Consider the following 16,702-nt stretch of genomic DNA (forward strand, 5'->3'; position numbering starts at 1 on the left):
GCGGATCACTAATCACGGGATCGTTCTAATAGAACCTTTTCAAAAATTCCGTTGAAACAGTCCCATGATTGGTGATCCGCTCGTTCCGCTTCCGCGTAATCCGCTTCATGGGACATAAGAGACATATTTCGGCGTACTGAAAGCAGCGGAATGTCTGTGATTGGTTGCAGAGTTCGATACGCCCGATACGCGCGTATCGCAATACGCGCCATGGGACGTCACCCTAAGGGTGACGTCCCATGGTGCGTATTGCGATACGCGCGTATCGGGCGTATCGAACTCTGCAACCAATCACAGACATTCCGCTGCTTTCAGTACGCCGAAATATGTCTCTTATGTCCCATGAAGCGGATTACGCGGAAGCGGAACGAGCGGGTCACCAATCATGCGACTGTTTCAACGGAATTTTTGAAAAGGTTCTATTAGAACGATCCCGTGATTAGTGATCCGCTGATTCTGCTTCCGCGTAATCCGCTCCATGGGACGTAAGAGCCTCATTTCGGCGTATCGAACATACACACACACAAGCATGCGTGGCCATTTCTAACCTTTTCGTGCCCATAAGAAGTACACAAAAAGTGACAAGAAGGAGTAGCACGCGTAGTATTCATGAATCTGAAGAGGTTATAGTAGAAAGAAGTAAATATATACATCGCCCAGTGCACACGCCATGTAACAATATACGACTGTGCATATGTATGTGTGCGATCCGCTCGATTATGAATGTCCGCGGATCGTCAGCGTATCAAAAACGGCGGATTGTCTGTCATTGGTCGAAATTTAATACGCCCGATACGCGCGTATCGTAATACGCACCATGGGACGTCACCCTAAAAGTTATTGCGATGTATTATATATATAAAACATCATGCTAGTTACTTGACTAGTTTGAAGAAAAATGGCGGACGTGAGAATACTCACTTTTATAGTGCCTTACGATATGCACTACCAGTACTGAAAATCTATAGTTCACGTCACATACACTATAGAATTTCAGTACTGGCAGTAAATATCGGAACGCAGCCCTAGGCTCGTGGTTTGTTCGCGTCGCCATGCTCCAACATGCTCCTACTCACTCCAACGCATTCTAATAGGTTGGCGTCATCGGAATCAAGGGGTCTGTTCGCGTCACATGCCCCAACATGCTCCTATTCACCCCATAGCACTCCAATACGTTGATTCCGATGATGCCAACCTATTAGAATGCGTTGGAGTGAGTAGGAGCATATCGGAGCATGGCGACGCGAACAAACCAAACGTATTGGAGTGCGTTGAGGTGAATAGGAGCATGTTGGGGCATGTGACGCGAACAGACCTTAGGTCTTTGACGCTAGCGGCTGCAGTCCACTTGACGCTACAAATGCTTTGAAGCGTTTGATTGACCAATCGAAACAAAGATTTTTACGAATTGACCAATCAAAGAATGCTTCGAAACGTTTGTAGCGTCAAGTGGACCGTAGCCAGTGTCAAGAAGAAAAAGTTTAAGGGCCATCTACAATGGAGTGTTTTAGCCGTAACAGCACTAAGGGCCACCGCACAAACTCTTCCATAAGAGCCACCGCACAAGCTTTTTCGTAACACGTTACGTTAAGTGCTCCATAAGGGCCACCGCACAAACTCTTCCATAACGCGTTACGTTACGTTAAGTACTCCATACGAACCTAAGTTGTACTTAAAATTTAACTTAAATCAACGCAATAAGCCTACGTTCTAATATATACATTTCCCTACGCTAATATGTACAGTATGGTCCTCGTAGTGCGAGGTGTGTGTGATACGCTGGCGACTGTGTCGCGGTGTGTCTACGCACGCTGAGTTTGGGTGCCCTGATTGGCTACGGCGGCGGTGCGTGTGATCGGTGTCGGCTAAAGCTGGTCACACACACTTTCCGTAGAACGTAACAGTAAGATTTCGACATGTTGGATTGGGCGACCGTAACAGTAAGCGACTAAATCAAGTACGTGATTGGTCAAAACCTTACTGTTACGTTCTACGGAAAGTGTGTGTGACCCGCTTAATGCCTCGGTAGGCTGCGGCGGCGCGCGCGCCGGTCGGTCGGCGCGGTGATTGGCGGCGGGTGCGGTATCGGCGGCAGCGGTGCGGTGTTGTGCGGCGGCCCTAAGGCCTAACGCTAGCGGCGCAGTGAATCGGCGCGGTCGTCGGCACGGTGCCCGGTGTCAGCTGTTCGGCGCATCAGCTGTTCGCTCGTCGGCGTTGTTGTCACCCATCGACATATAGAATGGACTGAGCATTGCGATAGGTTAGCGCGCGCCTGCTTTAGAGTGAGAGGTACTACACCTGAGGCCTATGTTTGTCTCTTTTGCAAGCTTCTGATTTGTTATTTCGTCCCCCTCCATTCACGGAGGAGGACGAAATAACAAATCAGAAGCTTGCAAGAGAGACAAACATAGGCCTCAGGTGTAGTACCTCTCACTCTAAAGCAGGCGCGCGCTTGCCTATCGCAATGCTCAGTCCATTCTATATGTCGATGATCGCAATGCTCAGTCCATTCTATATGTCGATGTTGTCACCACGCGTGGTGACAGGTCGCGGAGTCGGTTCCTCCTCAATGCGGAGTCCCCGGGTCGGGACGACGGCGACCGCTCAGTGCGCGGCCGAGAGCTAGGGCACGGATCGTATTGGTGAGCGGCCCCTCAATACGCGGCCAGGAAGGCACTCACTGCGTGCCCGGGTAGGATCGCTAGGTTAGGTGACGGCGCTCAATATGCGCTCGAGGATGCCTGGCTCAGTACACCAGGAGGAACGGTCTGCTCACTTCGCAGGCCGGGGAAGCTCTGTCTTCCGTCGCGAGTGGAGGGCTTATATACCCTCCACTCGGTGGTGAGGGAAAGAGAGAAGAGCGGAGGGAGCGAGCGAGGTAGGGGTAACGGCCTTACCTCCGTTCAAGCGGTAGTGGAGGAACGGCTCGTTACAAACTTAAGAACTTACGTTAAAAGTTTCTTTGTGCGTTGATGTAAGTTTAATTTTAAGTACGAACTTAGGTTTATGGAGCACTTAATGTAACGTAACGTGTTACGAAAAAGGTTGTGCGGTGGTTCTAAAACAACGGCAATGCTGTCTAGAATAAAAACGACGTAGCAATAACATACAAGCCGGCCATCAAAGAAAGGCGACCAAAAACTAATCCCGAATGCCCCAACGCTCATCGTAAGCACACAATGAATTGGCTCAATGTTTGCTGTAGGCTGTAAACAGTAAGGGCCACCGCACAAACTCTTCCATAACGCGTTACGTTACGTTAAGTACTCCATACGAACTTAAGTTGTACTTAAAATTTAACTTAAATCAAAACTTAAGAAATCCTTAACGTAAGAACTTAAGAACTTACGTTAAAAGTTTCTTTGTGCGTTGATGTAAGTTTAATTTTAAGTACGAACTTAGATTTATGGAGCACTTAACGTAACGTAACGTGTTACGAAAAAGCTTGTGCGGTGGCCCTAAAGCAATACGAAGTGGAGACATTTTCTACGACTACTGCTACGGCCTACGACTCTCCATTGTAGATGGCCCTTTAGGGAGCGTTTCCACCAAGCGCGTCACGCGTCGCGTCGTCCTTCGCGTCCAATCAAAACGTCCCATTTTATTATGATAAAATATAATCCCACACAACACACTTTATCCTAGGGATGTCCCTATGATGTCATTTTGGGATATCGCAATATCGTTGGATATCCGTGGACCGTCTGCGATATCCAAGAGATATCCAAGGGATGCACAAATGTCCACCGATTTGACATCCTGCAGATATCTCAAACGATATCCAGAGGATGTCCAAGGGATTTCCTGAGATATCGTAATATACCCTAGTAAAAAAATTTGACAGAATTAAAAAAATTGTTTTCAGGATTTCTGATAAATATTCCGATTTTTTATAAGAATTGAAACATTTCTCGGAAAAACTTTAAAAATAAAAAATTGTGATTAATTTAGAAAATTTTTGAATATTTCTAAGTATTTTTGAGAGTTTCTAAGAATTGAAAAAAACTTGAACAAAAAATAAAAAATTCTAATTATTTTTACGGTAATCTTGTAAAAGGAAGAAGACTATAACAACATGTTTCAGCCAAGCCACAGTCGTACCCGTTAAAGCAAGTTTAATTTCTATATTTGAAAAAACGGTCACCCATCCAAGTGTCAACCATCGCCGACGTTGCTTGACTTCGAAGACCGTACGCATCCTAACGCCACGTGATAATCCATGAACACTTCTTGTCTATGCATACATATTTGTTATGCATACATATCATTACAAGAGATGTTATCAGAAGGATGAAATATGTATGTATAGTTAACTTATATTTTTATGAATAAATATGAAGTTTTAGTTTTTTTATTCATTTTTACATATGCGTGCAAAATAGCATGGAATAACTTATTAAAAAATTTGTTTTTGCTCTGTTTGTATAAAATTAAAAAAATTTTTTAATGTCATTTTTTATAATTTTTTAGTATTATTAATACCCACACACTTTATCCTGAGGATATTCCAAATTATCCCAGACAGACGAAGGCGATCCCACGGATATCTCAATGAGTAGCTCCCGGGATATCCTACAAAAATATCTTAAAATATCGTAAAATATCTTAAGATATCATATGATATCTTATTAATATATTTTGATATCCCCCAAAAATATCTTAAAATATTATAAAATATTGTAAGATATTCATTAATATCTTACGATATTCTATTACATCCAAATAATATCCCATCATATCTTTTTTATCTCTACAATTAATGGAGCATAAATCAAGTGTAAAGAGAAAGTTAATTATAATGTAACAAAAGAGTGACAGAAGCGTAAATTAAATCTTTAAGAAACGTAGATTAAAACGTCAGAACATAAAGAAAATACACTTATGGAAACAATGTGGCATATTAATAATATGCTACATATACTAAAAAATTATAAAAAATGACATTAAAAAAATTTTTTTATTTTATACAAACAGAGCAAAAACAGATTTTTTAATAAGTTAGTCTACATACTATTTTGCGCGCCGCATATATAAAAATAGTAAAAAAAGTAAAAAAAAAGGTAAAACTTCATATTTATTTATGAAAATATAAGTTAACTATACATGTTTTATCCTTCTGACAACATCTATTGTAATGATCTATAACAAATATGAATCCATAAACAACCCCTACAGCATGAAATATTGCTGCAACGTTGCAGAAATATTGCAATAGTGCATAATATAACCAATATTGCAGAAATATTGTAGCAATATTACAAATATAATATTCCCTAGCAAATGTTGTGCAATATTGTAGCAATATTACAAATGTAATATTTCCTAACAGATATTGCACAATATTGTGGCAATATTATATTGCAACCGTGCAAAATTTATTTCCGTATAATCCGTATTTCTTAATCTAGAACTAACAATAAGTAATATTTTACATAGTTTTAAGGGACAAATAAAAAAATAGAGCAGGATATTTTTATTTTAAATTTTTATGTAAGATTAGAGCTAAAAGATACATAGATGTGCAACAAATTCTGTAATCACGACAGCGTTACGTCCCATACTAGATTGAGTGAAGCAAGTCCAGAAGATGTTCACTCTGACTTATATCAAGAGGCACGGTAGTGCCTCGCGCCAAGTGTATGCGCAACGAGGCACCACCGTGCTTCTTTTACGCGAGACGTCGTTTGCGAGAAGACCGTAGTTATCGGATCTCAATAACGACTTAATTGATTGATTTCTAAATAGGCTTAATGGATAGCTTACATCCGATTTATATAATAAAAGTGTTTTTATTTTTCCGCTATATGACTTACGAGCGGAGATATCGCGATTAGAATTTTTCACTCAAGAGTAAATTTGGTTTAAGAAACGTCGTAGTCATCATTATTGTCATTGTCATCGTCGTCGCCCGGCGTCTAGGACGAATGGTGGGGACTTGTACTGTTGTATCCTCGTTTATCTTGTGTGCACAAACATTTGACAACAAGGATGAACGATGCACTATGCGCCATGAAACGGAACGCACCATGTGTATCGTGATTGGTGAAGACAATCGAGTCTGCGCCGCCGCGTGTCGATCGAGTGACAGTTCGAGGTTAGAGACGTGTTGACGTGTGCGAGGTTAGCGGCGAGTTAGTTTTTATTAGTGTTATGCATAATTATGCATATTACATCGTGGAGTACATCGTGGATTACATTGTAGAGGGAAAATAATCAGATAAGTTATATAGAATTTTCATTTTTGTATAGAATAAACTATTCTGAAATAAAATTGATACTTTGTGTTATGTTTCTTTTTTTAGTTTTAAAAGAAAGAGGAAGAATTACAAATCTTACACTGTCAAGGTGTATTTTAGACAATTCCAAAAAAGCTGAAGTTGACGGAATAGCAGCAAGAAGCGTATAAAATCATTAATACTATAACCTTATTTACAAAGCTACTAGTTCTATGTTATTTACAAAGCTACTAGTATTGGATAGTAATGATTTCCAGTCAAAATTTCTATATGGTAAGAAAAATTTTCATCATACATTCACAAAGATCACATTCAAAATTTTAGTTATTGTTTAATTAATGCTCTTGAAACATATAATCTTATATCGGCTTGGCAAACTTGAGAAGTTTCCGTAACAGCCACTCTTTTGTTCACCATTACATAAGATTAATACTTTGTGTTATGTTTCTTTTTTTAGTTTTAAAAGAAAGAGGAAGAATTACAAATCTTACACTATCAAGGTGTATCTTAGACTTAAGCCAATTTTAAAGAAGCTGAAGTTGACTGAAGAGCAGCAGGAAGCGTTCAAAATCACTAATTCTACAACATTACTTACAAAGCTACTAGTTCTACAATGTTACTGAGTAAGCTACTAGTACTGGATAGTAATAATTTGTTACTCTTTCTTAATACTACAATGCTCACTATTTAGTTTGGATTTAAAATTTCTATATGGTAAGAAAAATTTTCATACATTCACAGATCATATTCAAAATTTTACAGTTATTGTTAATGAATCTATTTTGTTCTTATTATGCTCTTGGAACATATAATCATGTCAGCTTGGCAAACTTGAGAAGTTTCTGTGACAGCCACGCTTTGTTCATTATTACAAGCCGGCACATGATTATATGTTGCAAGCGCTTTAGTGAAACATGGACAAAATATGTTGCAAGCGCTTTAAGTGAAACATGGACAAAAGGTTTATTATCAATAATTGTAAAAGACAATAAACATAATTTTAAAAGTACAATTATAATTTAACTACAAATAAAAAATTTTTTAAATGTCTTTTTGAATGCATGAAAAGAATTGCATTAATTATAATAAATTGTTTTTCGGGATAGACAGTACTACACAATATTATTCTCCCTTCCTTCCCTCTCTTTCTCTCTTTCTCTCTCTTTCTTAATTTAACAATAATACTTTTTCTAGCACAATAATTATAATTTATTTATACGTATAAATAACAAATATGTGTAAATTGTTCACCATTACAAGCCGGCATATGTATGTTCCAAGAGCATTAAGTGAAACACAGACAAAATAGGTTTATTGCCAATAATTGTAAGAGAACAATAAACATAATTATAAAAGTATTATAATAAAGTGTTTTGGGATAGACATTTTTTAAAAGATTTACTACGCAATATTATTCTCTCGCCTTCCCTCTCTCTTTCTCAAATCCTTCTAGCACACTTATTATACATTTATATTTAAAAAATTAGAATATATTTAATATTCCAATATTATTTAAAGTAACGTTAACTTTTATATATATTATAAAAAGAAATGAGATATCTGACACTACAAAATGAGTGAAATCCCAACAAAATTACCTTTTTAAAAAAAAGGTATAAAAAAGCGCCAAGTATACGCGCGCATGAAACGCCCTCAAAAATCTATTTTTGTACAAAATAATTTTAATTTGGCACTACAAATGTACAAAATTTTAATAAAATTTTCTTTTCCCCCAAAAACAACAAATAATTTAATTTCTCTACAAAAGTAATGATATGAAGAAAATGCGCCAACCATGAAAATGGATGTTCATACAAAACATCCACTTTTACAAATAATTATTTGTACAAATATTATAAATAAATATTTTAATACAAATTTTACTACAAAAACTTGGCGCTGCTAAACCTAAAGAAAAAGAAAGAGAGCTGGCAAATTATTCGGTTTAGCGGCGCCAAGTTTTTGTAGTAAAATTTGTATTAAAATATTTATTTATAATATTTGTACAAATAATTATTTGTAAAAGTGGATGTTTTAGTTTGTATGAACATCCATTTTTATGGTTGGCGCATTTTCTTCATATCATTACTTTTGTAGAGAAATTAAATTATTTGTTGTTTTTGGGGGAAAAGAAAATTTTATTAAAATTTTGTACATTTGTAGTGCCAAATTAAAATTATTTTGTACAAAAATAGATTTTTGAGGGCGTTTCATGCGCGCGTATACTTGGCGCTTTTTTATACCTTTTTTTTAAAAAGGTAATTTTGTATATAATACATTAATTAAACATGTGTGAACCATACATGCATGTGTAATTCTAGCGTATAAATTGATCAGGATGGGCATTTTCTGGACTTGCTTCATTTTAATGCTTACTTAAATCTAGAATGGAACGATATTCGATATCCGTTGGTGTATGTTAATTTAATTAATTACTTTTTTAATTAATAATTTTTTTAATTATTGTGCCGTAACGGTATGACAATAAATTCATTTTCCGTTTTTCGTATAATACACATCTTACATATTATTTGATTAATTTAACCACCTGCAACATTTCCTTCATATTGCGCATTAACGTTTCAGAAATATTACAGCAATCTTACAAGAAATATTGCAGCAATATTGCTGAAATATTACAGAAATCTTACGGGGAATATTGCAGAAATATTGCAGACATATTGCACAATATTGTTTTGGAGCGGACATAGGAATATTGCTGCAATATTGCAGCAATATTTTCTGCAATATTCCAATCTTGCAAAATAATATTTCTGCAACGTTGCAGCAATATTTCATGCTGTAGGGGAAGAAGTGTTTATGGATCACCACGAAGCGTTAGAATGCGTACGGTCTTCAAAGTCAAGCGACATCGGCGAGGGTTGACACTTGGATGGGTGACCGTTTTTTCAGGTATAGAGATATTAAACTATTAAACATGCTTTAACAGGTACGACGGCTTGGCTAAAACATGTTATATTATAGTCTTCTTTCTTTTACAAAATTGCCGTAAAAATAATTAGAATTTTTTATTTTTTGTTCAAGTTTTTTTCAATTCTTAGAAACTCTCAAAAATACTTAGAAATATTCAAAAATTTTTTCAATTAATCAAAATTTTTTATTTTTAAAATTTTTTTGAGAAACGTTTCAATTATAAAAAATCGAAACATTTATCAGAAATCCTGAAAAAAATTTTTTTAATTCTGACAAATTTTTTTACTAAGATATATTACGATATCTCAGGAAATCCCTTGGACATCCTCTGGATATCGTTTGAGATATCTACAGGATATCAAATCGGTGGACATTTGTGCATCCCTTGGATATCCCTCGGATATCGCAGACGGTCCACGGATATCCAACGATATTGCGATATCCCAAAATGACATCCCAGAGACATCCCTAGGATAAAGTGTGCTGTGTGGGTATATACCACATTATTTCGATAAATGTACTTTCTTTATGTTCTGTTTTAATTTACGTTTCTTAGAGATTTAATTAACGCTTTTGTCACTCGTTTATTACATTATAATTCACTTTTCCTTTACACTTGATTTACGCTCTATTAATTGTAGAGATAAAAGATATGATGGGATATTATCTGGATGGTGTAATAGGTGTAATAGGATATCGTAAGATGTAATAGGTGTAATAGGATATCGTAAGATATTATAGAATATCTTACAATATCTTATAATATTTTACGATATTTTTGGGGGATATCAAAATATATTAATGGGACATCATATGATATCTTAAGATATTTTACGATATTTTAAGATATTTTTATAGAATATCCCGGGAGCTACTCATTGAGATATCCGTGGGATCGCCTACGTCTGTCTGGGATAATTTGGGATATCCTCAGGATAAAGTGTGTTGTGTGGGATATAAAGAAAAATAATAATAAATATACTAAGTAACATTGTTAACATAAATAATTATTAATATATATATAAACATTTTGTTAATATTGCTGGCAGTGGCTAATCAACTGCCCAACAGTGTTTGCTACGCTATAGCTGTTCACGGAACTCGCTATCACTACCGCGCTATTGGCTCCACGAACAGTTCAGATAGCGTTAGCGTCACTGATCTCATTAAAGTGGATATGGCATAGGACAAAATAAGTGTGACCAATTGAAGATTGTAGTCTCTGTACACAATATGGCGGTGTATACGAATACGAACACAGTTTACTGTGACGATGATACGAAATTCCACGTGTAATTAATTATCTATAGACCTAGATGTGTAGCAGTTTTATCCAAAATATTACTTTTTTTATAATAGAAATAGTAAAATAGTAAAATAGTGAGATTCCAAAATTAAAAAATGTGTTTATTGTGGAAAAGGAAGTGAAAATAAACAACGAACGTTTCATAGGTGAGTAAGGTTAAGTCTGAAAAGTTTAATAATAATATATTTAATATATAATGTATTAATAAAATGTTTTTTACAGATTCCCAAACAAGGAAAAATATTCACAATTATTTGAAAAATGGATTAAAATATAAACCTGGATTCAAATATGTACCTCATAAGTACATAAGGATTTGTTGAATATACATTTTTATTATGTTGCTTTAAATTACAAATTTAAGTTTTAAGTGATATGTTTGTTTTAAATTCATATATTTTATGTTATAAAATATATTTATAATGTAACATTATTGTCATTATGTTTAAATAGCACAGCATGTGACTTGCAAAGTTTAATAAAGCACGCAAAATAACATTTTTTTATTACTACTTTTCTATTATTACTTTTTTCTAAAAAACGCGATAAAAAAATTATCTTATTTTCTATTTGCTTCTATGCTGTTCATGTATATAGTGCATGTATATACATTTTATTATGTACATTATAATATTTATACTTAAATATTAAATAAATCTATGCTAATCTATGTCTAATAGTTACTTTTTTTACAAGCTGCAAGTATGGATTATTACAACACAAGGACACGAGGACAAAATAAGCTATAACAATACCCTTTAAACTTATTTATAAGTTTAGTAGTAGTAGTATTATTTATTAGTAAAATTATTTAACAAGATGGTCATAAATAAAAATTTTTGATTTTTAGACACCTGCAAAATTTTATTTTTTAATCTTTTATTTATCCTCTTATTTAATAAAATATTTATATATTTTGACTCAATTTATACATAAAAATGTTATATATTACCAAATATTTTTTTAAATATTACAAAATATTTGTTATAAAGTCACTTACAAATGTCACTTACAATTATAAAAAAATACATAATATTAAATGTTATATGTATGATATAAAACAATATTATAAAAATTCAAATAAACACATTCCAGATTAATATTTTAGAACATTTTAAATTACTAAACATATACATTTTAATATATTTTGTAAATTAATTAATTTTTTAATTCATTTTTACTGGTTACATTATAATCATATTTTATATTTTTACAATATATCTTATTTAACACATATATTTTGTGTTAGTCATTCAAATTTTCCGCCAAAAGCGTGTACGCTGACTACAACTTTAATGGCTTCCGGTATTCTATTGGTCACACTTCTTTACCTCAGATTATTAGGGTACGCCATATCCACTTTAATGAGATCAGTGGTTAGCGTTTATAGCGTTAATAGTTGGTCTGTTCTTTCTATCTGCACTGTTGCACTGGTGCAATAAGTTAGAATGAGAAAAAATATACTTGTCTTACTTTAACTTATTGCACCGGTGCAACAGTGCAGCTAGAAAGAACAGACTAAGTGTCTCCCCGAACGCACCCAGTATATCTAGGACGGGATTCATAGACCGATCTTAAGCTCAAGCATTGTCTTAAGTCTAGCTTCGAGCCGACTTGAGACTTACTTAACCAATGAAATAACAGCATTGACGTCTCAAGATCGTGCTTAAGCTGGAACTTGAATAAGATTCGACTATGAATTCCGGCCCTAGACTGAGCATTGCGGGTTCAGAGGGAAAAGGCTAGCATGCTTTGGGTCATACCTTTCTCTCTCGTTCGCGCATGTGTACAAGTGCAAAATCTACCTTTTGCACGTCACCCGAGTGTTCTCGGGTATCATTCTATTCTTGTTGTTCGTTTTATGTGAAATAAATGGTTTGTTCGCGTCGCCATGCTCCGACATGCTCCTACTCACTCCAACGCATTCTAATAGGTTGGCGTCATCGGAATCAACGTATTGGAGTGCGTTGGGGTGAATAGGAGCATGTCGGAGCATGTGACGCGAACAGACCCTTTGAATAAGATTTGACTATGAATACCGGCCTTAATAATGTTATATTTGACGCGCATGCGCGAGAAAAACGTCTCGTCTAAAAACACTGCCAGCCATAGTACTGCATAGTACAAGTGGTGGTAGTGGTCAAGTAATCGGTAGTGGTTGATAGAGTACAGATCTTTGTTGTTATATTGTTGATCAAAGTTAATAACGTTGATTTTTGCAGATAAATGCTCATATATTATATATTAGTAACGATTTAATAAAGGTTTTACGAAAACATTTGCAATTTCGAAAATACATAAAACTGTGAAAATAATGCCGTTGGCAACTTTAACTGCTCCTTGGACAGAGCATCGTACAAATGAAAAGGTAAAACTTAATTTTCTTCGCATTTCAAATAAACAAACGTATTAAAAAAAATTATATTTGCTTTATTTTTATTCATCAATTTAACTTTTAAGATAAAAAGATATCTTAGGAAATATTTCTTTCTTTTTATCTTTTGCATTTGTTTAGCAAAGTGCGGAAATTCTTCCGGCTGAAAATCAAGAAGAAACAATGATCACTCAAGGAAATTTAATTGAAAAATCAAATGGTTGCTCGGAATCTCACGAAATTGAAGTACGTGACATGGCAAGGGATGGTTATGAAAGAGCCGAACCCTCTCACTTTGAATTACTTAAAGTTCTTGGCCAAGGATCCTTTGGAAAGGTAAGAATAACAACGTTTATGCAAGCTTTGATACACACGTATATATGTACACTTTGCATAAAAAAAATTTTAAAATCTAAAGTATGTTCAATTGGTACACTAATTTAAATATTGAGGTTATTATAGGCCTAGTTTACATCGTGCATTTGATACGCGTATCAAATAGTAAATAACTAGTGAATGTGTTTAATCATTGGCTGATCAGCTTAAATTCACTACTTGATACGCGTATCAAATGCACGATGTAAACTAGGCCATAGTTATTTGTGTAGTTATTTTTACAAAATAGCAAAAAGATTTTTTGAGTTTTTTTACTCTTATAGAATACTTCTTTAATAAATTTTGTTAATACACTTTGGATAAATGTTTTTTATTAAGGGGATTCTAAGGTCGTCTGTTTTACTGATAATTTTCATAGTGCTCTAGCTTTGAATTGCATTTACAGAATTAAAAATCTTTTTCCATAATTAAAGTAAATATAGTATAAAATAGATAATAACACTATGCGCACAACAATTTATACAAGAAACAAAAAAAATTTTAAAATTGTGGGCTTTTGGTATGGATTTGTAACAAAATGTGCTTGATGTAAAAGTTTTGCACCTTATACATATAAATCAAGCTAAATCCACACTTGAGTAAACATTAAGGAACAAGACCACACTTTCAGATTGAGCATAGGTGTCTTAATAAGAAAATTACAACACTGCAAAAATTTTGTGTCTGAAAAAAGCAATCTGAAAAAATTTTTTAAATTCTTGGTATGAAATTCAATTTATAAGATAATATTAATACATAAACTTTAATTCTGGAAAAGGATTATCAAATCTGTAAAAGAAATGCATACAAAATTTTGTTAATAATGTGCACGAATGACTACATTATTGACCTCGATTAAGTTTGACGAGCAGTTTAGCATCCCTTTAAGAGGATGCTAAAGTTATCTTGTTTTATCGATAATTTTTCTACTCACTAATCTTTTAATTGCATTTACAGAATTAAAAATCCTTTTTTAGAATTAAAGTATAGGTGATAACAAAGTCAGGCCGTAATGATTTTGTAGGAAAAACGATAAAAAATTGTAAAATTGTCGACTTCTGGCGTCGACTTGTAAGAAAATGTATCTGATGTAAAAATTTTAGATCTTGTACGCACAAATCAAGCCTGGACCCAAGTGGAGCAAACATTTAGAAACAATACTACATTTTCAGATTGAGCATAGATGTTCTAATAAAAAAGTTTAATGAGTACAAAAATTTAATATCTAAAAAGAGCAATTATTAAAAAAATTTTTTTTAATTGGTATGAAATTAAATTTATAAGCTGATATTAATACATAAACTTTAATTCTGAAAAAGGATTTTTAAATCTATAAAAGACATACATACAAAATTTTGTTAATCATGTGAACAAATGACTCTACATCATCGACCTCGATCAAGTTTGACAACAATTTAGCTTTCTCTTAAGAATTTTTTTTATAGGCAACTTATTTAAATTGGTAGAAATTTTTTTTCTCTCTTTGCTCTCTCTCTCTCTCTCATAAAAAAAGAAGAAAAGATAGGTAAAATAAGAAGCAGCAGCTAGGAGAGATGAGACATACAAAAAAGCATTATGTGATGATATGGAATAAAACTGGTTGAAGTTTAAGAATAAAAGGAAAAATAGTAATGGTTAAATTAGTAAAAGAGTACAATGAAAGTATGATAAATTTTTATAAGGATAACCCTACAAATATGTGAAAAACTTTGAAAGAAATAACAGGCAATAGATACAAAACAAGTAGGAGATATATGTAGATTTTCAAATATTAGATAATATTGAAGAATGCAATATAACTGATAAGTTCAATATTTATATTTATACAAAATATGCAATATATTAATAATATAGCAAACTATGTACAAAACAATATAGTACAAAATAATATAGTAAACTTTATAAACACTATATATGGGTAAGTTAGGCATGTGTAAAAGAATTTGTCATTGGAAGGGAAATATAGATAATTTTTAAATACATAGTTACATCAGTGAACTTAACACCTTCATCACTAAAAAAAATTTGGAATACCGCGTAATTTTCTGCTAATTATCTGGTAATTTTCTACTTTAGTCCCAAATTTTTTGCTCATACCTGTTCACAGGAGATTAAGATCAAAAGTAGGGGAGCTAAGTTCATGTGATGGTAGCACTCCTACTAATAAAAAAAAGCATAAAAAAACAAATATACCAGATTTTTCTGCTCATTTTTTGTTTTAAGAAACTGTAAAGAGGTATCAAAAATATTGAACAGTTATCAAAGTACTACTACTCAGAACCATTGTACCACGACGATATAAGATAAAATGGTTCAAAAAAAGAACAATACCATGACAACTTATAAAGTACTTCTTTAATCAAATACTCGTAAAATATACAATTTTAAAATGTTTAACTTACAAAATAACTTCAAAAAGTCTTAAAATACACAAAAATACAACAGTAAAGTACCCTTAAAAAATTAATTGCTGCCTCGACTATGCTATCAAAATAATCGTCCATTTATCTGCTCTTAAAATATTCAGATCCCTTTTTTTTTGCAACTTGTGCAACATAATTGTTAATGCGCGCAAGAGTAAACTACCTTAAAAAAATCCTCCAATCATTTTTCCTTTTGAAAAGGACTTACATGTATACTGCCAGATTCATCAGTGCGAGGCAGTTCTCACATGACTTGTCTTTCCTGAAACCGAACTGCGTAGGTAACAGATTGTTTTTTTCAACGAATATGCCAAATCTTTTAAGGACCAATCTTTCGAAGATTCTAGAGATTGCAAAAGGCAGGGAGATAGGTCTGTAATTCTTATTATTAGATTTAGGAATGAGTACAATATCTGTCTTTTTCATTCATCAATTTTAATTTCTTTTTTTTTAAATTGAAAGGAAAAAATCTCAGAATTATGATGGTCTTGGCTGAAAAGTCGAAGATATTAAAAGAAAAGAGATTTTTTGAAAAGAATGAGAAAGGAACGAAAAATTTTTGGAAAAATTTGCTTTTTCTTCAAACGCCCGTATTTATTAGAAAAAAATAGATAAAGTAATTAAAATAGTGATCAATAGAAAGGGGAAGAGTTGTACTTTAAGAATCTATCATCAGTTTTTTTATTCTGTTCAAAAAATATATTTATTTTGTAGTGTGAATTTAGTAAAAAATGAATGCAGTTTAAACATAATAATAAAAGAAAATAATATTTAAAAAACAATTATTAATACACAAAAACATAATTATTAACAAAAAATATTTATTACAAAAGATTTTATTTATTATAAAAAAATTTTTTAATTTGTAATGCTACAATTGCAGTATATTTTTGCAAAGTAATCGCGACATTGGTAATATATATAAGTACTGTATGCGTAAATAATACGTAATGAATAAAAAAATAACTTTACTTACCTTTCAAATTTGGAACTTTTCCTTTTTTTTTTGTTACGTTCCCTACACACGGGGTAACTGTAACCCCAACACACACTT

General features: G+C 33.3%; 1 protein-coding gene across 2 annotated transcripts in view; it reads left to right on the top strand.

Annotated features, from left to right (window-relative positions):
• Positions 1-2,650: 2,650 nt before the first annotated feature.
• Positions 2,651-16,702, top strand: part of LOC105839265 (ribosomal protein S6 kinase 2 beta) — a 77,417-nt gene continuing 63,365 nt past the window's right edge. The window contains exons 1-3 of one of the 2 annotated variants that reach the window (XM_036291297.1): positions 2,651-2,878; positions 12,699-12,844; positions 12,992-13,186. In XM_036291297.1, the coding sequence (XP_036147190.1) occupies positions 12,791-12,844; positions 12,992-13,186 (249 nt within the window). In that variant the 5' untranslated portion in view covers positions 2,651-2,878; positions 12,699-12,790. Of the gene's footprint in view, positions 2,879-12,544; positions 12,628-12,698; positions 12,845-12,991; positions 13,187-16,702 lie in introns of those variants that run through there. The other variant, XM_036291296.1, reaches the window with a different exon arrangement.

This window comes from Monomorium pharaonis, chromosome 8 (assembly GCF_013373865.1).
Source record: "Monomorium pharaonis isolate MP-MQ-018 chromosome 8, ASM1337386v2, whole genome shotgun sequence".
Classification (NCBI taxonomy): Eukaryota; Metazoa; Arthropoda; class Insecta; order Hymenoptera; family Formicidae; genus Monomorium; species Monomorium pharaonis.